Raw genomic sequence first — 24986 nt, forward strand, 5'->3', positions numbered from 1 at the left:
GTGCGCATACTGCAAATGGACGTTGGTGCCTTTGTGCCTATTGAAGACATCTGCCATGCTGTCAGAGTGGTGCCTAGCCGTTCAGAGTGTACAAGCAGGACAGGCTGCCATGTAACATCAGGTTGTGCAGGGGACATGGAGGGGAGTTTTGGATCCTCTGAGGTTTGACTGGGAGGCAAACACACAGTAGCTAGCTGCCTTAGTTTGCGGCGTGTCCACATTCTGCCTTTTGTACAGTTTTGAATAGCAGATCAACATCAGTGATCTGATAACAATCGACACCGTTGTCGTACAATGGTGTCGCATGGTCTACAAAGCTCACAACTCGTCGCATCCCCACGTGTTGTGAGTTTGTAGATACGGCTATTTTCACTATTTTTTTTTAAAATAAGGACATGCCCAAAATAAGGACAGCTGAGTTTGAAAGTGGTTCATAATGCCAATTGAGTACCTGAGACGAAAAGTCCATATTTTAAAATGTTGAAAATATATATATATATTTTTTTTTTGATTTACCAGACTGTAAACCACAAACTAGAAGTTTTTAATCTGTTAAATTCTTAATGCACTCCCCCCTCATTTTGTTGAATTCGATTTTTTTTACTTAACTCTATATATAATATATTAGGAATTATAAGACTTATGGAAAGTCAACATATTTCCAACAGTTTGTGGAACAACAGTATAAGTCTGTACAAGCAATATTCAGCAGAAAAAGGGAGAAGATAACATAACAGATAATTGAACCAAATGAGGGGGGAGTGCATTAACAATTTAACAGATTAAAAATGACCAGTTTGTGGTTTACAGTCTGGTAAATCAAAAAAGATATATATTCAAAAGAATTAAAATATGGACTTAGACTGTTATTCTTCTCAGGTACTCAATTAATAGTATCTAGAAATCAGGTGCTTCACTCTCAAAAGGTTTCTTTTCTATCTTAAAAACTTGTGAAATGCTGTTTACAGACATAAAAGTTTTCGTCTGATTTCATAATAACTCAGCATTACTCACAGGCACAGCAATGTGTCGCCTTGTTGCAAGTTTATATCCTGTTGTTTACAATTAAACATTTTGATACATGGAGCTAGGGTTGAGAGTCGCTGGTGGGATGTGATTAATGTGCCCGGTTGCTAAGAAAGACAAAGGGCCCCATTTACAAAAACATGTATTTGTCCCGTCTTTGTACAAGACTCTGAATTGCTAGAGTCATCTGACGGATGGTTTGAACTTTCACTGGCTTTGACTGCAAAACCGCGTCCTTACCCCGAGGAAATTATATTTTCAATTACCTTCGTGAATACTGCAATGTGACCTTCCAGATAAGTGGGCAGGTCAAACTCTAATAGTCCGTCAACATGACAGAAGGTGGAGGCTCATCACTACAGCTGAAATTGAGTGTCATTCCACTTTAAGTCTAAACCCGGCCATAACAGCTGGCTCATATGAGTCGAGGGAGATGGAATAGGTAGCAGCCAGCCCTTAGCACCAAGGGTAATAGATCCATCACACAAACATGTCAGTGTGTGTGGACATTATGCTCCTCGCAAGATATATGAGTGATCTGAAAGTGGAGCCAGAGGTTATACAAGCTATTAAAGGGGGTATAAGTGATATTTTTGTTTTAAAATAAGAGTTAAATACATTTGTATTTCCAACACGAATCATTGCAATAGAGTATGTGTTTGGGAACAGGGCTCTCCCCGTCTCTCCAGCTGAGCTCTTTAGTAATCAGAAAATAGAGAAAAGTCAGGATACTAATTCTATCCAGTCTAGAGCTAGAACTCATACAAGATAGGATTAGCAAGTGAAATTGGAAGTGGTGAAACAAAGTAAATTAGTAGACAAAATTGGAAAAGGAACAGAGATCTTTGAGGGGTTCTCTCTCATGATCAGATGATGGAAAAAACAACATTTTCATTTTACTTAAAATTTGGAGTGATTGGGGAGACCAATGTTACTGAACAAGCACTCTGTAATGATTACAATCAGAACACAGCGCATAAATATTTTAACAATGAACTTTTTCTTTTCTTTACACAAATACATATATCACTTTACTTTATTTGTTTATTTAGACGGGACACCCGCATATTTATGAACAATACATATCAATTTAACGTAAATACTGTTACCTGTTAACCATACATTTGTATTACCTTTCAATCTGTGAACACCGCTGTGTCATTTTAGTTGCTGCTAATTTATAGCAAAATGATAAAGAAAATATTGTTCTGTTTCTATGAGACAGACCCTGGCTAAAATGGCAGCGCATAGTAAAATCTTATGAACACTGATGACTTTACTGTGTGGCCGTGTACTTCACTGGCGTCGGGGTCCACTTCAGTCCATACATACTCAGAGTTTAAAATAAGTGTATGAAAAGGTTGCTCATGTGTGAAAGCAAACACATGCACAGCCATATAGTAAACACACATAAAATGAAAAGGCATTGGACTAAAACAAAACAAAACAAAACAACGAAAAGGCTTCGGAGAACATTGTGACCCAGCTAGCACTGCCAAGGAGATTTGGCTGGCGGTGCAAGTATTTGTGCACACACACAAATGTGTGTATGTGACGTGAGGAGATGGAGGCAGGAGTGTGTGCGGTGAGTCAGAGCCTACATAAACACCAGCAGGGTCATTTCTTGGAGGGCGTAAATTAGTGCAACGCCACGCCAGCCATGTGGCACTGTTAAAACCTGCTGTGACTCTCTCTGCCAAACACATTAACCAACAGGCAAGACCTGGCAACGTTATGCCGGGCATTAAGGGTTTGTGGAAAACAAGAGATGATGAATACCGTTGATGGATGGAGAGTTGGAGAGAGAGATTAAAACGATACTCAGTGGGCTGTATTATGATTGTCTTAAGTACCAGCTCTTAATGTCTTAACTTAAAGGCCTGTCCATGTCCATACTGTCTCCGACCACCCAACTTTTCGTCTGAGAGGTTCCAACTTTCCGACGTGCAGCTTTCCGAACTCTAATTTGGGGTAATGCTTTTCAGAAGATGCGAGTGACGTCATTTTGAAGTTGAACCGGACCTTTACGACGAAAGGTTTGGTGGTCTGACCGTCTGAGACAGTATGGACAGGCCTTTAAGTTAAGGCATAAAAGCTGGCCCAGTGTCTTCTACGTGGGTCTATGATGCCATGCGACCAGTTTGTGACATCAGTCATCTATGACAGGGTTTCTCAAAGTGGGTCTGCCGTGGCACCCCAGGGTGTTGTGATGCAAGTCCAGGGGTGCCACAGAACGCTTTTATAATATTTGGAAATGTATCAGTATCACTTCACAGTTTAACCATTTAGACCCTCTATACTTAGTAAAACAAACTTGAGTGAGTTGTACTGCACTTAATAGGGATGCTGGGTTTAAGTGGTTAAGTATAACTATAAAAGATAATTTCAATCTGTCCTATAATGGTAACAGATATTCTCTCAAGTTGTCCTTGTGACATAAAGTATCTTATGGGTAAAGATTTACATATTTGACATAAATGCAAGGTACTGTAAAGTAACAATGTAATTCAGAGGATGCTGTGGATGAAAAGGTTATTTGCAGAGGTGCCCTGAGACAAAACAGTTTGAGATTCACTGATCTATGATGTCAGTCATCTCCATATTTGTCCAGATCCTTCAGCCCAATCCAATTAATCCATTGACTTAAAGCTATACTGTGTAAGTTGCTCAACTAGTGGTCAGTAGCGTTATAGCAAACCGCGGTCGTGTCTGCTTTTTTCGGCCGTTTTTCGCCACGGACCGGGCCTTCAGACCACCGCGTCCGCCTCGCCTCGCCGAGACCTATCCATAGAGGTCTTTCTTGTCCCTCTACTAGCCTCGGTTGGGGAGATACATGCTAGACTCCTAGCCCATTGTAAACACTGCAGTGTATTTCCTGAAGAGCTCGGCAGTGTATGATCTGGGCTTTGATTGGCCGGTAGGGAGACACGTGTACAGAATGATGCATATGACGTAATGGGGAAAAACAGCCCCGGTCACGGCCACCAGGGCTCAGTAGAACACATATAAAGAAAAGGCTTTGGGAGCTGAAATGAACAGAGTGGGTGTTCTAAAACTTTAGAGATTTAATAATTAGGACAATTTTAAGATTTGTTTTATTAAAAAGTTACATAGTATAGCTTTAAAGTATAACATTCAAGTAAAAAAAACATGTGGCGCAGGTCAGTACAGCGGTTTGCATAAAGACACACCTCTGTCTTTTTGTGAGTCACACCAGTGAGTGTCTACACTATAGACAGACCCTCTTCTAGACAGCTCGCCCCCCTGGGAGCCATGCTGGAAATAATTGCACTTATTTCATAATAAGCTGGGCCTGTGATATCAATGGTCTTTCTCATTGTGGCAGTGTGATTCATGGGGCTAAAGCCTAGCTGCTTGGTTGCAGTCAAAAACAATGCCGACCATGATGTGAGTGAGTGACAGTGATTGGGTCCTGCACAATAAAATCTGTGTTAGACACTCGGAGTAAAATCAACACAGAAGATTTCACGGTGTACCATCCATCAGTATGAATGTCACCGACTTCTCACCACATTACATCACTTCAGCCACTGTGATGACGACAGAGATCATCACTCTGACACATAGCCCAGGAAAATAACCCCTCAATCCCTCTTTCTGTCTCTTCGCCTCCATCTCTCTAGATTTCACTCCCTCTCTCCCTGAGAACGAGAGCGAGAGTGCATGTGCATGTGTGCGTGTGTGTGTGTGTGTGTGTGTGTGTGTGTGTGTGTGTGTGTGTGTGTGTGTGTGTGTGTGTGTGTGTGTGTGTGTGTGTGTGTGTGTGTGTGCGTGTGCGCGTGTGCGTGGCATGCACACACCACTCATCTCCTCTGACCTCAGGAGATTCCAGACAAAGTGAAGTCTGTAGATAGCCCATGCACTATGCTCTATCGCTAACCTCAGAACGGAGACAGGAGGGTTCCGATAAGTCTGGTGTCGCACTTAGAAAAATGTTCCACAAATGGAACTCCCACCCCACACAGTAGCTGTGTGGCCGCACAACAGCCTCCCCAGGGATGATGTGCTTCCGCTCCAAGTTACCAGTACCAAAAGTAGAAAGTACTCATTATGCAGAGTTTCACCAGTTAGTTTCACAATATAAAACATATTTTGAAAATAGCAGATCTACAAGCTCACAATGCGTTGCATAGCGGCTCGCATTGTGAGCTTGAACAGTAGATCGAATATTTTCAAATGGCCGAAATGTATACATAGCTGAAGTGGTTAATGTGTGTTTTGCCATAATAATAATAATCTAAATCTACAAAGTAACTAGTAACTCAGGTTTTTGATTAAATGTGGTGGAGTAAAAGTACAATATTTGGATGTGAGATGTAGTGGAGTAGAAGTAAAAGTATTGGAAATTGGAAATCGTCAAGTAAAGTACAAATGCCTAAAAATTTTACATAGTTACTTTACACCACTGTTACTTTCCATTAGGGGTGGGCGATATGAAAAAATACAATATCACAATATTTTTCCAAGCTGTATCACGATACACAATTTTATCACGATTCTTTTTCATGTTGGTTTTTATGGTTATTTTTCAATTTACTTGACATCAACAAGACTCTCTGGGTTCCTTTTGGGAGGTCTAAATTGAACTTTACAAGTATGTAACTCTGACAGTATACAAATTAATTCGGCAATGAATCTCTGTATTAACAATTAAACAGTTTTTTTTACAAGGCTCCCTCAATTGTATCACAATATATATGATACCTCTGAAAAGGCATATCGTGGAGACATTGTATCGTCTCAACGATAATTATCACCATATCGCCCACCCCTACTTTCCACCACTGTTACTATCACTCTGGGAGGGAATCTCCCAGAGTGAAGCGGAAGGGCAATGAATAAAACAAATCAAAACAGAAGGAAGAAGAGGCAGCAGGTTCAACTGTGGGTGGGTGAACGTGGTACCACTTCCTCCTCACTCCTTTCCTCACAGAGAGGTACGGTAACCTACTCCAGTGGTTCTCAACGCCCCAAATTATTTTCGGGGGTCCCCAGATAATTAACTTAATGTGCAATATTATTTTTGGACTCAACGGTAAACAAACCAACATAAAGTTTAAGTGTAAGTTTCTATAGTGACATTTTTTTTAATACCTCTAAAATGACAAAATAAACATTGGCCAAATTGTCAAATATTAGAGGCAGAAATTGTGAAAATATCCGCTCTACATGCTCACAACGCTGTTGTGAGCATGTGAAACAGACCCCATAACCGAAGTGATAATTTGTATTGTTAATTAGTTAAACAGGATGAGGTATAATAACGCTGTGGCTTCCATGTGGATCTGGGACGTCAAGTGGAGGTTTCACGGCACTCGCACGCTGCGTACATGATCTGAGGCACAAATCCCTCCTGCAAACTTTGGAAGTTTGAAATTCAGGATGAAATATGAGAGATTTGACAGAACCGTGCTGATCACATGACTAAAGAGATACTGCGTGCTCACCGATTTGCGTAATGTATGGACAAAATCTGAAGGAGTGATACACAAACATTGTTTTGCAGAAACAAAAGCGTGTCAGAATTAAATTAATACTCAGGATTTGCACACACACGCGCACGCACGCACACACGCACGCACACGCACACACACACACACACACACACACACACACTTGAGTAAAGTTCAACCTTTTGTCCTTCTGCTATTTGGATAAGATGCATATAACCTGGTGGGGAGGAGAAGGTGAGCCAGATTACAGTGTTCACGCACAAATACACACGCGCGCACACACACACACACACACACACACACACACACACACACACACACACACACACACACACACACACACACACACACACACACACACACACGAAAGGTCATTTAGTCTGCATGGTCTCCATGGCAACGAGGGAGGGTTTCCGGCAGTGCCAGTGTGTGTTAAGACAACGGTGCCAGCGAGCATGCAAGGTGACCTGGCACCTACAACTCTTAGTGTGTGTGTGTGTGTGTGTGTGTGTGTGTGTGTGTGTGTGTGTGTGTGTTAGGGGTGGGCGATATGGTGATAAATATCGTTGAGACGATACAATGCCTCCTTGATATGCCTTTTCAGAGATATCGTATATATTGTGATACAATATATACGCCTCATAAACAATCCAGTAGGGTTGTTAATACAGAGATTCATTGCAGAATTCATTTAAACCTGCATTTTGGTTTAAATCAGTAGTTCTCAAACTTTAAAATGTCAAGGTCTCCCCTTAACCAAATGTTTTATTTGTATACTGTCAGAGTTACATACCTGTAGGGTGAATTTAATTACAACTTGACCACTGGTCTAAATGGTCTGTTACTCCTTTTTCTTTTAGTTTGTGTTACCTTGTAGGTGGTTGTACTGTTCAGTAACTTGAAAATTAACCATAAAAACCAACATGAAAAAGAATCGTGATAAGATTGTGTATCGTGATACTTCTTGGGAAAATATTGTGATCTTGTTTTTTTCCATCTCGCCCATGTGTGTGTGTGTGTGTGTGTGTGTGTGTGTGTGTGTGTGTGTGTGTGTATGTGTGTGTGAGAGTGAGAGAGAGAGAGAAGAGAGAAATACATCACCACCAATGGGTTCATCAATTCACGGTAAAAACCCTCACTTAATGATACGAAGAGTGCACAAATGAAATGAAATGAGTCCAGCTGGTCCCTTCTGAGTTAGATGAACACTAATGGATAGTCGTTTAAGGTAAATTCAGTTGTCATGGCACTACCAAGGTTACAACAATTTATTAAACTTCTCTCTTGTACCGTGTAAGTTGGCAGTGTGTGGGTTTATTCTGTTGTTGATTTGTTTTCCTATGCACCTGCTTTTCTTATAATGTATGATTTATGATCTTATGATTTATTTGTTTCCCTTGCACAAAAGATGAAAATAATCAAAACAAAATAAACAAATATCGGTATCAGTATCGGCTATTGGCTGAATTATTGTTTTAAACGAATGTATCGGCCAAGAACTTCCATATTGCTGCATCCTTAGAATTCAATATACTGTGCTTTTGCCCTGTTTTCTGCAACACGCTATCCATACACAAAATACCATCCTCCTCACTTTGAAGATTCATGAATGAGGCATGCAAACACACACACACACACACACACACACACACACACACACACACACACACACACACACACACACACACACACACACACACACACACACACACACACACACAATAATTATGCATGCATTGCACTGTGTAGACGTATACACAGTATTGCTCACAGGTACAGATTCACACAACACACGCTCCATGCATAGAATGACAATGACAATGAGACTCCTGCTGAGCATCGCTTGTAATATAATGGAAGGCATTAGTGCTTCGGCATTGAGTTCCACATTTCATGGCATACTGTACACTGTACTGTATAGGCGTACGGCGTGAGGAGTGCGATAATATTTAGTGACAACCGTAACTGATGTATGCGCGTTGCGTAGCACTAGCGCTTATGCCGCAATCCCTCAGCCGCGCGCTCCTCCCGAGGAAGTGGCTATTATTTTTGCCACTGCCCAATGACTGTGTCTTATCATTTGACTAGAGAGCTCTGCGTTGCTTGACTGCCTTCAGGAGATGGAAATGTAGTCTCTATGTGTGTGTGTGTGTGTGTGTGTGTGTGTGCGCGTGTGTGTGCGCGTGTGCGTGTGTACGTTCTACAGCTGTTTGATGGAGACCAAGAGTGAAAAGGAAAAAGAGCTAGGGTATGTGCGAGTGTGTGTGTGTGTGTGTGTGTGTGTGTGTGTGTGTGTGTGTGTGTGTGTGTGTGTGTGTGTGTGTGTGTGCATGCTTGTACGCATTCAGCCAATTTCCTTTTCAGATGGGCTCTTATCGGTACACAGGCGAGCCAGCAGAGAGAGGTAACGCCGGTCCCTGGCGCAAGCAGGCAGGCAGCGTGCGCTGAAAGCACAGAGAGGAGGGGGCTATGGGGAGGCGGGTGGAGTGGTGTGGGGGGGGGGCTGCACTTCCGACTCCATATATGGTAGTGCTGGAATTCCCCCCGCAACAGGGCCAACACCTCATCTTCGGGTGCGTTCGGTTTCCGTTCGGTTTGTGGCACTGGAATCCTGAGGGGATGGGGTGGGTGGGGGTCTCCTCTGCCGTGTGATCAAAAGGCGACAAAATTAGAACTGGAACACTATAGCAAGGCCCCCGCAAGGGTCTTCAATAGGGGGTCCGGGACCCCTAGGGGGTCCTCAGAGTTACTACAGGGGGTCCTCCAAATCTGTGATAGAAACTTTGTTTTTCTTTTTTATATTAACCACTTGAACCCTAGTGTCCTTATTCTGAGGACTTAGCCAAAAATAGTCGATCTACAATCTCACAACGCCTCGCACTGCGAGGCGTTGTGAGCTTGTAGATCGGCTATTTTTGGTAAAGGGCTTTGGTGTAGAGGGGAAAAAGAGACGACTAATTACAGAGTGAAAGGTCAAGTTTAGTAAGTATTGACAGTTGAAGTATATCTGAAAACACAAATTGACATGAATCCAAAATACACTGACGATTGTGCTGTCAAACATTGAAACTATATGGAATCTATGATAAGGTTGTGGGGGTCCCTGCTTCATCTCTCTCTCTCAACTAAGGGGTCCTTGGCCTGAAAACGTTGAAGACAACATGCACTATAGAATTGAAGATGATAAATGGGTACTACTCTCTATCCTGTAATTCTAGAGTTGTGAGCTTGTAGAGACGCTAACACATGAATTTAAACAGATTAAATCAAATTGATTCTGACCATTATGCGAAATATTTGCGACTAGGTGATTATTATGTAATAAGTGTGGCAGGGCTAGTCCGACAGCAAGATACGCTCACACAGTACAGTACAGTACAGTACAGTACAGTACAGTACAGTACAGTACAGTAGGAGTAGGAAGACCGTGCAGGCTATCAGTTGTCAGATCACTAGCTGGATATCAGCCTGGAGGGTTTGAATGGTTCATGAAACTAACTGCAGTGTACAAAGTGGATTCATCTTCGCCATTCATCAGATTTGCCTACTGGAGCGAGAACAGAACATACGAAAGGAGATAAGGGAACACGGTTTATCATTGGAGTGGGAGGAAGCTATGCTCAACATGAAGCCATACGCGCGCGCGCGCGCGTGCGTGCGTGCGTGCGTGTGTGTGTGTGTGTGCACGTGCACGCACACAGGGGGATACAGCCTATTATGGCGGTGAGATAAAAGCCAGTTCCTGCTTCGAATCCCACCAGCACAACCAACCACTGCCTTCATGATTAAATGTCACTCTAAAAAAAGGTAGCAATGGGAAGGCAAAACTCCAATTAAAAACGCATACACACACACACTTAACTCCCACACAAACACACACACACACACACACACACACACACACACACACACACACACACACACACACACACACACACACACACACACACACACACAGACAGACAGACAGAGAAAGATCAGTGAATTCTAGTGTTCATTTCCTCCTCATGCCTCTTCACTTCTCTTTCCCTCTAATTAAAGCTGGAAACTCAAGCACAAAAGGTCCTCAACCTCCTCTTCTATCCTCCTTTTCCTCTCCAACTCTGCAGCCATATCAGTCTCCATCTCTGCACCTCAAATGCCGTTAGACCACATTCCCAGCAGAAGCAAAGGGCTTCAAGGCATAAGGACGATGACAGCTATAGGCTACACAGTTTATGCCAAGAGCTAGGAGAACAGTTGGCATAGCAGGCCACAGTGCACCACCGCAGCTTCCACCTGCACAGCTGCTAGGAGCGGAACGTGCCCGCTAGAGTGCACATCCTGGGTTTCCCTGGTGGAAGTGTTTAACAGATCCACACGATCCCTTTGAGACGGAACATACTGACTCTCTAGAGTTGCACAGAGCACCTGAGCTCCGATTTTATTGGTCTGTTTCACTTGTCTTATCGTTGATTCGCTAGGTTTTCAAAGGAAACAATTAATCGTGTGAACTCGGGGACAACCCCTACCGCGTACTGATCGTGAACATGTCAAGGAACGCCCTCCTCTTACATAACACGCAACAATAGGCAGACAATGTCATCGCGGTGATGCTTAATTGCGACGCATTGCCGTTAAGAATAGACTAGGCTTAACCACTTAAACACTATATATTGTACGTCAGGGGTCTTCAACAGGGGGTCCGGGACCCCTAGGGAGTCCTCAGAGTTACTACAGGGGGTCCTCCAAATTTTTGTGTGATAGAAACTTTTTTGTCCTTTTTTCGTTCTGTGCCATATTTAAAGTGGGACCTCTTATATTGCCGGTTCGCCAACAAAGGGTAAAAAAAATAGTGTGCACGCTGGTGCACACATTAGTGCACAGATCATGCACTATGCATGTGCATGCTTTTCACAGCTTTCAAACAAAAAAATCCGCTTGGAAATCCGTTCAGGCATTCAGGAGAAGGCAGCCCTTATCTTCAAATGTAAACAAACATGGCTGCCATGTTTGAAAGATGGGGTTGGTATGGGGGTTAAACATGCAATTTCGCGATCGCGATCATGGCTAGTACACTGTTGGAGGTCCAAATCTTTAAAAAAAAAAAAAAGTTTTTTCAATTTTTTATTAATTTTTTTATTTAAAAAAAAAGACGTTCAGAAGACGTCTGGCAGGGAGGTCCATAGTTAAAAAGACGTTTTTATCATAGAAACGTCTTTTTTGGCAGGGTATGAGTTAACCACTTGAACCCTAGTGTCCTTATTAGCTTGTAGATCGGCTAAGAGGTTTGGTGTAGAGGGGAAAAGAGCAGACTAAGTACGGTTCAAGTGGTTAAATATCTGGAAACACAAATTGACATGAATCCAAAATACACTGATGATCGTGCTGTCAAACAATGAAACTATACGGAATCTCTGAAAGGGTAGTAAGGGGTCCTTGCCTGAAAACGTTGAAGAGCCCTGTTGTACAACATTGATCGGGGTCCCCCAGAGGTCTACTTGCCATATTTCTCCCTCACAAATGTGCTGCAGCACGATGAGAGCTTGTATTTCCGACGACGCATGTTCAGAGTAAGGACACATGGGTCCATATGCATTAAAGCTGGTGAAACGCTGCTGTTGTTGCTGGAGGCGCAGTGGGAAGGCCCGGGCTGAAAGGAAGCCTGGAGCCTGGGAAGACTCAGTGGGGATGGATGCACAATGCCGGATGTGTAGCTCCACGCAGAGACAATGGAGGCTGAAAGCGCTGTGACTAATCAGGGGGAGGCGGTGATCACTACTTTGACACAATCCTATACCGGAGAAAGACGGTCTTGGTGGAACAGCGTAAGCTCATAATCAGTGGTGTAAAGTACATTTAGGAAGTACTGTACTTACAGTAAACTGTGTATAACAAAAAGGTATTTCCAATTTTCAGTAGGCCTACTTCTACTTCTACTCCACTACATTTCAGAGGCAAATATTGTACTTTTACGCCTCCTGAACTCACCTCAAATGATCTCAGTTGCCCGAGTCTCTCATGACATCCACCCACGGGCGCTATGTGTGATGCGACACGGTACAGGAGCGTATTAATCATCCCTGTACGTGCGTGCGCGCGTTCACATGCATGCATGAGAAGCTAATGGAACTGTGTTTCTTTGAGAGGATAGACAGTGTTAATCTGCCTGCTATGGTGAAAGATGCCAAACCCCCCCCCACCCTTGTTTCCTCCCTCCTCCATTCACTGCTGCACTCATCCAACCCCCCCTCCCCCCCTCTCAACAGATGCCCTGCTTCTCACCTGCAGTGCTCTGGCTGGGACAACAGCTGTCTGCTACCTTATGGGCTGGATGTCACACACACACACACACACACACACACACACACACACACACACACACACACACACACACACACACACACACACACACACACACACACACACACACACACACACACACACACACACACACACTTTGTTTGTGTCTGTACTGTGTAACTGATAGGCAATAACTAATGTGTCGCCATTGGTTTTGACAGTTTAATGGATCACAGTCCAGTATTAAATACTTTTCCTTCCAAATCAAATACTGGCCACTATATCACCACAACATGAAGCATAATATTGTACAATATAATAACACTATCACTAGTCTATTGTGCAGTATGATTTTGATATAGAAAGCAGTTGGGAAAACTCTTAAGTTTGCCAGTGTGGAGTGAAACTCAGTTTGACAGTAACGCTCCAGCAAGGAAGAAAGAAGAAGGAGCCGTTGACAAACTGTACCTCTGTGTTTATGGGGATCAAGTGTTAGTCAGCATTAACGTTCTCGTCTCTCAAGAACAAATATTTCTGGTATGTGTGTGTGCATGTGTCAAATGACAGAGACCCATCTACAGCCTCCGTTTCTGCCCTTGTGCCTTATGGAGGCTCACGCTGGAAATGTGACAATATTCACAAGTGGGGATTTACGGCTTAGATCACCTATGGCAGCTCCCGGCCGGGAGACAGCAGGTGCACAGGTGTTACAGTATATACGAGCACCTAAGGCTTTTCTGCTGGGAGGATTGATGATGAGTCAAACTTAAATGAAGATGTGGAGTCACTTTAATAGCAGGTTTAATTAATTACCGTTCAGCAACATGGTATTTACACGCACACAAACACACACACACACACACACACACACACACACACACACACACACACACACACACACACACACACACACACACACACACACACACACACACACACACACACACACACACACACGGTATGTCATGGTAAGCATCTCCATGATCATTGTCTTCCTATTCGGTCAAACATAAACCAGTGAGCTGACAAACACCAGAACAAAACTGCTCCTGTCTCACCGCATTTCTTATCAAAGGCAGCATATCACACTGCCTTGGCTGAATAGATACGTATTTATTAGGCAAACATGGGCGCACACACGCGCGCACACACACGTGCGCCCGCGCACACAGCACACACACACAGACACACACGCACACGCACACACGCGCACACACACACACACACACACACACACACACACACACACACACACACACACACACACACACACACACACACACACACAATCCAAGGACACAAAGCTATTCACTGGGCCAACAGTGTGTCATTTAACGACATGAACCTTAACGTCCCTAATTCTGGGGCAAACATTGGGCGAAAGTGGCCAAATATTTGGTGTAGAGGGGACAAAGGGAGGGGGGGCCTCAAATAGATCCCAGGGGAACTCTGAGCAATGAAGTACGTACTGTATTACTACAGTAAGTGGTAAAACAACACATTTAAATCGATAAGCTAACTTGATCTGATTTACTGTAGCAGATCAAGAGATTAGAGACTTGTATTAAAATGCATTTCATGTCAAATGTCAAATGTCATTTCATGAATTCATGTCAAATTAAAAATGTATTTGGCCACTGTCAGATCCAAGAGTGTGTGTGTGTGTGTGTGTGTGTGTGTGTGTGTGTGTGTGTGTGTGTGTGTGTGTGTGTGTGTGTGTGTGTGTGTGTGTCTGCGTGCGTGCGTGCGTGTGTGTGTGCGCCTATGGGGTGAAGGTTGGCAAAATGTGAGAGAGGTTGCCGCATTCCACAGATAGTCATGGCCATCATCCCCAGTATCAGTCAGTGACACACACACACACACACACACACACACACACACACACACACACACACACACACACACACACACACACACGCACGCTTATGTGAGTCACACAACATCGTGTTCCCACAGCTCCCCATCTTTCAGCAGTGAGGCGACGAGATTACTCAGCAGTTGTCAGGCTGAAGCATTCGGTTCAGTTCTTCTATTGGCTCAACGTGACCAAACTGCCTCAGACCTCATTTATAATTTGTGGTACAACGGTATCGCTCACCAAAAAACATGTTCAAACTTCTATTCTTGGCCAGTGGAGCAGCTGGCCGGGGGCTAGGGCTACTGCACTCTCGAACTTTTGTCCAACTATTCGGGTACTTTAATTGTCGGCAACTTAAGTCTTGAGTTAATTACCCTGCTCTCTGGTAATTTTGCTCTACTCAGTCTCATACCAACAACTGTACAGTTCAAGCCCCCTTCTCTGCCTATATGCCACTGGTTTTCAACATGGGGTGCATGGACCCCAATGGACCCCAAATGGGTCGCTAAAATGTAACCACTTTGCGTGGTTAAATGAAACAAAATGTTAGGTTAGGGTGCATTTAAAATCTATGTATTTGTTTATATTGTATTAAAGTTATGTTCTTCACATAAATCAAAGATTAATTGTGACTGTAGGTCGCAGTTTTACAAGTGGGTATACCATCATCAGCAGCAGCACACAGTTGTGATTTTTCTATCTATCAAAAGGGTTACAGTAAATGCTCTCAATGCAAGTGAATCAACTCAAGGTTTTTCACATTGATCTCAAGATTTTGCACTTGTTATACACATATCAGTATTCTGTAATCAGTGGCCTAGACCACTCAAAGTCAAGAATGGTATCGGACCCAAGAATCTGCCATTGGTTCGGGCATCCAATGACTAATTACCCAACACTTGAAAAAGGTGGCACATTACTAGCTGGGCTCACCATCACACCCACCAGGCAGTTCAGAAACCTCTCCATTTAGCTGTTGAGTGCCACTGACCATCGAAGGCTTGACATTAAGCCCGAGAGCATCAGACGCTCACAATCAGTCCCCAGCAGGGGGTCAAATTAGCAGTGTTCTTCTGACTCTCTGAGCACCTGCTGCTTCTGTAATGATGCTTCCTGCTGATGGAGGGAGGAGAGAAATACCACCGTTCAAGTCCCTTATTAAATGCATGCCCGCCAGGTTATGCAATACCCATTGTCTGTCTGTCGGCATCCCTTTTATGCCCACATATACTGTATGGGGATTTCTGTAGAGATTTCTGTATCCCTCTGCCTGTGTACCTCTTAAAGGGATATTACACTTTCAAAGTCATTTTATCGTCTAATCAGGCTTTTATGAACACCCTGAACAGTTTTTAATTTGCTTGATTCAATATTTAGATATTTGATGTAAATGTTACCAGGCCCGACACGCCCAGGCCCTCTCCACATACACACCCATTGTAACTTCAAACTCCATTTTAACCGTGATAAATTCATTAAAAACAACCATTATTTTTTCTGGTGACTCAAACTACCCTCCTAATACGTGAGCAGGCCGTGTTTTTTCGATAACTTTTTTCATTTATTTTTAATAATCCATTTTTGTATTCAATATTTTTCATTTTCCCAAATAATTATTAAAAATTAATGAAAAAAGTTATCGAAAAAACACGGCCTGCTCACGTATTAGGAGGGTAGTATGAGTCAACAGAAAAAACAACGGGTGTTTTTAATGAATCTATCATGGTTAAAATGGAGTTTGAAGTTACAATGGGTGTGTATGTGGAGAGGGCCTGGGCGTGTCGGGCCTGGTAACATTTACATCAAATATCTAAATATTGAATCAAGCAAATTAAAAACTGTTCAGGGTGTTCATAAAAGCCTGATTATACGATAAAATGACTTTGAAAGTGTAATATCCCTTTAAGCCCATATATGGAGTTCCATGTCAGGCGAGCCCATACGGTATATGTCATTTTCTCGTAGGTACTGTAGTGAGAAGTAACTCTTGAGAATGCACACTTGAACAAATCATCATCATCATCATCATCCTCATCATCCAGTTACTCCTCCTCATCATGAACGACACTCTCTTCTCTTCTCTTTCAAATTGTTTAGAACTAGACCACTCTGGAATGATGCAAGTTGGAAATGCAAGCCCAACCGGATTACACAATATCCATTGTCCCTTTTATGCCCATATTGGCGATTACTGTAGAGATTTCTGTATCCCTCTACCTGTGTCCCTTTAAGCTCATATATGGAGTTCCATGTCAGGCAAGCCCATATATGGAGACACTGTAATTTTCTCATGCAATGAACTGTATAGGCCGGTAGTGAAAAGTACATTAGACAAATCATCATCATCATCATCATCATCATCATCTTCCTCGTCATGAACTACCCCCCCCCACCCCCCCCCCCCCCCCGGCCGTCTTCTGGCATCTTTCCAGCTCTTAATGATCCACCAGAAACATCCCTCAGGTCACAACAGCAGGCCCTGACTTTCAGAGTACCATTGATTCCCCCTTAGAGTTCTTTCAAGGGGAATGTGTGTGTGTGTGTGTGTGTGTGTGTGTGTGTGTGTGTGTGTGTGTGTGTGTGTGTGTGTGGTTTCATGTCACTTTCTAGTGACATGAAACCACCAGTTAACTCTGCCAAAAGTGACACTGTCTGTGAACTCTCCTCGACCTGCAACTATAGTGTCCTAATGCACTCGCACAAACACACGCACACACACACGAGAGAAAGAGAGAGAGAGAGAGACCCTTCTCCTTCCGTATTAATTTAGGATTAAATTGACTTCACTGACCAGATCAACACAAAATCTCCTCACCGAGAATAGCTGATCAACATGCTCGACATTGGCTTGTTGTTTTCAGGTGAAACAAATGGATTATATATTGTGTGTGTGTGTGTGTGTGTGTGTGTGTGTGTGTGTGTGTGTGTGTGTGTGGGTGTGTGTGTGTGTGTGTGTGTGTGGGTGTGTGTGTGTGTGTGTGTGTGGCACATAATGACTAGGGGGGCTATGGATTACAATGGTCGTGATTCTTTCTTTGGAAGGTTTTCACACAGTTTTCATCTAATGCGTCATCCACAAACCTTTCACTATTCAACATTTGGATAAGAATATCTCACAAAAATCTACTGGACATCAGAGCTGTTGTTGGTGGTGATGATTATATAGCCTATTGAGAGAACAATTGAATGCAGAAATGCAGTTGAACTTTGTTAGAATTAATTAATTCAATGTCTCTCACTCAGTCACAGTGGTGTAAAGTAACTATACTGTACACTTACTATCAGGGGCGCAGGAGGCATTTTAAAAGTGAAGGGGACACATCTGGGAGGTATGTGCGCGCGCATAGCGCGCGCGAAAAATTTTGGGGTATCCCCCCCACTTTTGGTGATATCCCCCCCACTTTTGCCCCGAGGAGGGGGGGACATATCCCCTCCACTTGAGCTGAATTACACAGTTGTTTTACACAGATTTCAAGGCATTTTTTTCTTGTTACTGTATCCCCCCCACAGTAACAAGAGGAAACGTAACTTAAAATGTGTTGACAAACGAAATTGCATTTCCATTATGCATCTGTTCAAAGGTACTTACATTGTTGCTTGATTTAAAGAACGACGTTATCGTTTTTTGGTTTTTTGACTGAGAATGATGTGAGACTAGCCTACACACACCAGCAGCAGGTCCAGCACCTGCAATGACGGTCTCCTTCTGCCACTGCCTGCCTGCTTGTCACTATCGCGTTGCATTAATTAAACTCATTCAGAACAGCCGAGCTGAGCTGACTGCACTGCACTGGTGGGACTGTGCCTCTAGAGGGCAGTAATACGCCTTGAAATGAGAACTACTCAGGGCCCAATTAAGAAGGCGGTAATTAACGCCCGTGCTAAGGAGATACCGACTGCCGACGATCGCGTTTGACGCATGAATAACGCTCAGCAGCTGATTATGTGATTTGCGATGATCGTAATTGTGCGCTCACCACGTGAAAAATTATTCATGGGTGTGTTTTCATGGAAACGTGTGAGGAAACCGATGGCATGACCGCTGTAGGTACATTCACCAATCAGAAGCTTGTCCGTCATTCCATTTAACTGGCATAAAACCAGAGGATGGGGGGGGCTAATGCTTATTCACATATCACAGTGATATCATGCTTGTAAATATCTCACACTCAATAAGGTCTGTTTTATTAGAACCGACATTGTTTGCGTATAGAGAAAAAAAGGCGAGAAAGAGAGAGAGAGAGAGAGAGAGAGAGAGAGAGAGAGAGAGAAGGCTATATTAATATAATACTTTTTTTTTGTCACGTCCACATATCTATTTGTCTCTCTCATCTCATGCCAGCGTGTCAGTGTGACATAGGCTGGCCTTGTTGAGTGAACAATGGACGCATAGTGGCCTATTAATTAATAGGCTACGGAACGGCGGCCTCCTGCCAAAAAAAAGGGAATCTGATGGAACCAGTAGCCTAATTAAACGAAATAAAACATATCCCACCTGATTTAGTTTGATATTGAGTACAGTAATAATAAATACATTTCATTTATTATTTAGAAATTTACATTTGTAAAATTAGACCAAAAATGACAGAGATGTAAACGAATAGGGCTGTTTAATTACTTAATTCAGCGCCTAGGTAATGGCAGCCAGACGGCTGCTGCATGTCCTTGAACTGTAGCACATAGGCCTACTGTACATGTGTGTGTGTCCGAAAAAAACATATTTAGACCTAAAAGCTGTCAACATGCCATGTATAGCCTATAGTGCTTCGAGAGCTTTTTTTCTTTTCTTATTTGGCTAAATTGGCATGACGCATCGCGATCAGCGATCACGCATCTATATGAAGCAAAGCAAAACTGCAGATTGATTCCTCATAGATCGGGCAATTATGAAGCGATTTTAAAAATTTAAAGAGGTCCTGAACACTGGAGGGGATATCCCCCCCACCCAAAAAAAGTGGAGGTGTTAATCCCCCCCCGTCCCCCCCTACCCCCTGCGCGCATGCTTACTATACTGTATAAGTACAATTTTGAGGTAGGCCTATTTGTACTTTACTTGAGTATTTCCAATTTCCAACTTCTACTTCTACTCCACTACATCTCAGATCCAAACACTGTAGCCCTACTTTTACTCCAATACATTTATTTGAACACGTTAGTAATAGTTTGTATAGATTTTGATTAGGCTATTACAAGAAAACATACATTAACCACTTCAGCCCTATACATTTCGGTCATTTGAAAATAGACTTTAATAGGCCTACATTTTATTCACTTGAAAAGGTGTGAAATGGAACATTCTGCATAATGACTACTCATCTACTTTTGGTAGCCTACTTTAATAAGTACATTCTGATAGTAAATATTGTATGTAGCCTACTTTTACTCAGTACATTTTTAATCCCGGACTTTTACATAAAGACAGAGTATTTCTATATTACAGTATTGACACCTTTAATACTTAAAGCAAAACATTTGAGTGCTTCCACCAATGCTCAGTCAGTCTCATGTAGTGACAACTGCTCGGGGGCAGGCTATAATGTCAAAATGAGCAGTCACTCAGCCAAGAGGGAAGCGTAGGCTATACAGTTTGCCCAAGCAAATAGCTAGACTGGCTGCACCAATATGTGAAGCCAATGTTAAACGACATCGGAGGGACGCCGGCAATCAAATCGAAAATGCACAACAGCCGGACAAAACGGGACATTTAGAAGTGTTTTAGCCGACGACTTCACTTGTTCGTTCCGACAGCTGTCGACGGTGCAGCAGCAGCAGGTGTCACCAATTCACAATCCAGTTTTGTTATTATTATGCAACATGCAGAGTCAGCGGAACGAAAAACTGGACGAAACAGCTGGACACGCACGCACGCACACACGCACGCATCTGATCATCATCATCATCATCATCATCTTACCTTGTAGACATTCTCCGTTATACGATGCACCTCGTCGGTTCGGGACATCTTTGAACTTGAAGCGTCGGCCAGAACAACCATAGATTAGACAAGATCTCCTATAGGACTGGTTGGGCGGGGGTGGGGTGGGGGGTGTGAGCTTTCCCCCCAACAAAATCAAATGCTACTGAAGATGAACCAGAGTTGTTGTGGAGGGAGGGGTGGTGGGGGGGGCTGTTATACTGCAGCAGTGGTAGGAGAGGTCTTCAGCTGAGAGGCAGAAAGAGACGAGCTCGTCTGGCTGCGGAATCCCTGCTTTTATAGGAAAGCCCTCCACACACTGACACTCACTGCACCCACACTGTTCTGTGTCCCACGCACGCACGCAGTCAGTCAGTCGGCGGTACAGTCACAGTACAGTACAGTACAGTACAGTGAGGCTGTGCATGCATGAGCGCAGAGGCGCACTTCTACACAGCCATTCGAACGAGCCACGCCTCCTCCTCTCCCTCTCTCTCTCATGCGCTGCCCACGAAGCCGCCCGCCCGCCTCTGCGTAAAAATCATTCATAATACCTGAATGAATGATGATGCTGTGCTGCGCTGCTCCACACAAAACCATGAACAGGTTATAGCCTAATAGGCCTACCCCACTGTTTCCCAAACACTGGGTCGGGACTCGGGACTCGGGACCCATTTTTGTGGGTCGCAGACACATTTCTCTATGGGTCCCTTGCTTATTCTTTTTTCCCCTTAATTTCCTTAAAAGCGAACTTTTTCATGAATAAAAAAAAAAATACAATGTTTGTTTGACCCTTCAGTAGGCCATATCACGAAGAAATAAAATAAAATCCATAAATTAGAAAACAAATGTTTAAGAGTAGTGTTGTGTGCTTGTAGATCTGCTATTTTCTCTCAAATGCCCAAATGCATTTTAATTGATTACTCACTAGTGACTATAGTGAGTTAAGGTCAGTCAATTTTTTCTTTGACTGAGGACAAAATGTGGGTGGATATCTTTTCAAGTCATTATTTATAGCCTCAATCAATCAATCAATCAATCAATCAATCAATCAATCAATCAATTCTTAGGAAATGTCACATGTAGGCTATTTTTGTTCATATTAGGCTACACTTGAATATGGAAATTACATTTGTAAAATCTGTGTGGGCCAGCCCAGCCCAGGACAGGACAGGACAGGACAGGACAGGACAGGACAGGACAGGACAGGACAGGACAGGACAGGACAGGATAATTAGTTTGCATATTATGAAATAGGGTTTTGGCACCGTTTTACTGAGGCTATTAAAGGTTAGGAATAAGGTTACGTTTAACCGTTTTACCGAGGTTACGTTTAGGAATACCAGGCAGGCAGGCACCCTCCGGCCAGTGGTTCCCAAACCTTTTAGGGAGGATGAAGTGTTAGACTGACATGTGGAGGACGACAGTAGGTTGTCAACTTGTCACAAGAGCCCCCACATGCCCATGCACCCCACCCCACCTTATCTCTCTCTCTCTCTCTCTCTCTCTCTCTCTCTCTCTCTCTCTCTCTCTCTCTCTCTCTCTCTCTCATGCTTTGTTACTCTGCAGTCTGCAGAGGTGGCCTAATCCCCCGTCTTCTACAGCCTACTCATTGCAGTCCTCTCACTCTCTCTCTGCTTTAAAATGTGCATTAGTGAATCATAAGGCAACGTCCTCTACCATTCAGTGCCCCTGCTGTCGACGCATCGCCCACTAGCTCCCACCTCACCCCGCAGCACTGGTAGTGAGCCATCAGCCACCACAAGCGGATGGGATGGAGGCAGGCAACTCATTAAATATATAATATAATTTTTTTTCCCTTCTTTTTTTCCCTCACGGACCCTTTCACCCTTTCACGTTCACCCTATTTACCGCATGAGTTCAAATGGAAAACATATAGGCCTACGTTAATATAAGGACATGAAAACTAAATATGAATGGTCTCACAGAATTTGTCATTTTTAGGCTACATATTTATGAGTAAAAAATACAGTAAATAGTCTATAGTCTAATAGAGGTCTAATAATAATGCAAAGCCTTCTACTGTACCTGTTGATAGTGTAGCATTTGCTGCCACCTAGTGAGCAAACAAATAAGGCTAGGGTCCATGCCATAACTCTACTATGGTCCATGCATTGCATGGAATTTGGCCCAGCATCCATTGGGCCAATCATGTCACAGAGGCTTTCATTTTGACCAACCGCAGCAGTAGCTCCCGTTTTCTGTCATTTACTCGAAATGCACTCCTCTTGGGTTATCGCGCCTCCTAGCGTGCGATACAGAGCTACACATATGCTCCCGAATGACACAGTCGGAGGGTATGCCAGTCAAACGCCCCGCCCCACCCGTGGGCATAAGGCGCGAGACTGGCATGTGTACTTCCTCTTCCGTTCCTCTGCACGCATGAGATACGGACGTCTACACATGTTACTCTACGACAATTAATTAATTCTTCAAGTTACTCAGTCTAAGACCAGTTCGAATTCAACTTTAGCCTTAGCGGTGAGTAGGACCATCACCCACGGGTTTCGTTCAACTTGGTCTGTTCTTCTCTGTTTTGTTCTTCGCTGTTTGCTGCTAACGATAACAAGCGGCTAGCCTAGGTTAGCTTAGCTTACCGTCGTCATGTCTAGCGAGGGTCTGTTTTCACCACCCCTCCCTCGACGCTGCGGGGATCCGGAGTGCAGCCGCTTCATCGCCGCTGAGGACCCGCATTCCATCTGCCTGGGCTGTCTGGAGCTACAACACGCTTGGCAAGGTTTCTACTTCCCAAACAGCTGCGTGTTCTGCGCGACGATGGACGCGGCCGTTCTTCACCAGCGTCTGCTGGTGGTCATGAACATGGACGCTACAAGGCCCAAACAAAGCCACGTCGCTCGGGGAGCTCAGATGGAACACGGCGCTCAGATCCCCGCCACGCCAGGACAAAGAAGCGGGCCTGGTTCCAGCACCGCAGCAAGGTTTGTCCAGGCGGCTCCTAGTGTTTGCGAACCTATCCGCAGTAGCTTCGCTCCGATGTACACTATTTCTACCACAGCGCACAGTGGTGGACCCGGCATGTTCGGCTCCACCCCGCGCTTCTCCTTCACGCCCGGTCCTGGTTTGACCAGCACCGGGCCTCTCCAGGCCTCCGCCGCCCTGCAGGCTAGCCTCCAGGGACCACTCCAGGCGGGGCCATTGTCTCCGGTCGCCGCCGAGGCGGCCACCAGTGGGACTCCTCACCCCACCAACCCGTTCCTGATGACTCCCAGCACGGTCACCGCCCCCCCCTCTTTCCCCCCTCTCTTAACGTCCCAACAGAACGTGCCACGTAAAGTGCCTCGCGGCTCGGACGAGTTTGGCACCTCCGAGGAGGAGGAAGATGCCATGGAAGGAGAAGAGGAGGAAGATGAAGAGGAGGAGGAGGAGGACGGGTTGGTTCAAGAGGAGACAAGTGAGGACATTGTGATGCTAAGCCCCCGTCATGGCGGCACCCCTCGCACCTCACCCCAAGCCCCCCCCATCACTGAAGCCCCCCCCATCGCCCCTGCCAAGAAGGCAGCGGTGGATAAGGAGAAGGTGGGCGCCACAGCAGATTCCACCCCACAAGAACTGGACCTGCTGGCAGTGGTTGAGCTGGCGGTGGCCAAGATGGGCCTCACTATGCCAGTGGAGCCTCGCCCTGCGAGCTCAACGGAGATCAAGTTTGCGGGCAAGAGAGAGGTACAGACACCAGTCCCTCGCTCTCAGAAGCTACCCGCTACCCCGGGGCTCAAAGAAGCTCTCCATTCCACATGGAAAGAACACAGAGAGCCCGGGAAGATGGCTCTGTCAACCTCACTGGCGGATGAGGACAAGTTTGGCGTGGGCGGCCTTCCCCCTGTGGATGTCGCCACTAATCAATTCTTCTGTGCCCAGTTTAAACCCACGGAATGCCCCTTCACTCAGGAGCCTGTGCCCAAGTTCAAGAACAAGGACGAAAACAACCAACATGGTAAAAAATGTTTATAAAGCTGCAGGGCTCTCTGTGAAAAGTTTAAACGTGGTGGGGCTGATGAATGGAGCCATGGCAGAGATGCTGCTCCAAAACAAGGACCGCCTCCCTCCTGAAGCCTATGCTGAATGGGATGCCATGCTACAGCTGGCAATAGTGAGCAACGTCCATGCCATCCAATGGGCTGGCAGGGGGATGGACGTCGCTGTCAGCATGGAGAGGTTCAGGTGGCTGCAGAAAGTCCCCTTCCAAGGCGACGAACCAAAGGCCAGCGAGAGGCGAGAGGAGCTGAGGGGCCTGGACACAGCCCCCAACAGTCTCTTCGAGGGAGCGTTACCCTTCCTCCGTGTCATCACCGACACCAATAAAGCCCAAAAAGAAGTGGTGGATGCTGTTTTGGGTAAACCTGATAAAGGGAAAGAACAGTCAGGCTACTCAGGACGCTCTTCCCGTAATAGG

General features: G+C 44.5%; 1 protein-coding gene across 1 annotated transcript in view; it reads right to left on the reverse strand.

Moving 5' to 3' along the window:
* The window catches only part of LOC308303712 (BAR/IMD domain-containing adapter protein 2-like), a 93632-nt gene extending 72939 nt beyond the window's left edge, over positions 1-20693 (reverse strand). Inside the window, exon 1 of the mRNA XM_080748186.1 lies at positions 20555-20693. Within this exon, the coding sequence (XP_080604312.1) occupies positions 20555-20635 (81 nt within the window). The 5' untranslated portion in view covers positions 20636-20693. The remainder of the gene's footprint in view (positions 1-20554) is intronic.
* Between the last annotated feature and the right edge of the window lie 4293 nt (positions 20694-24986).

Source organism: Nannobrachium achirus (genome assembly GCF_963921795.1).
Source record: "Nannobrachium achirus genome assembly, chromosome: 18".
Taxonomy (NCBI): Eukaryota; Metazoa; Chordata; class Actinopteri; order Myctophiformes; family Myctophidae; genus Nannobrachium; species Nannobrachium achirus.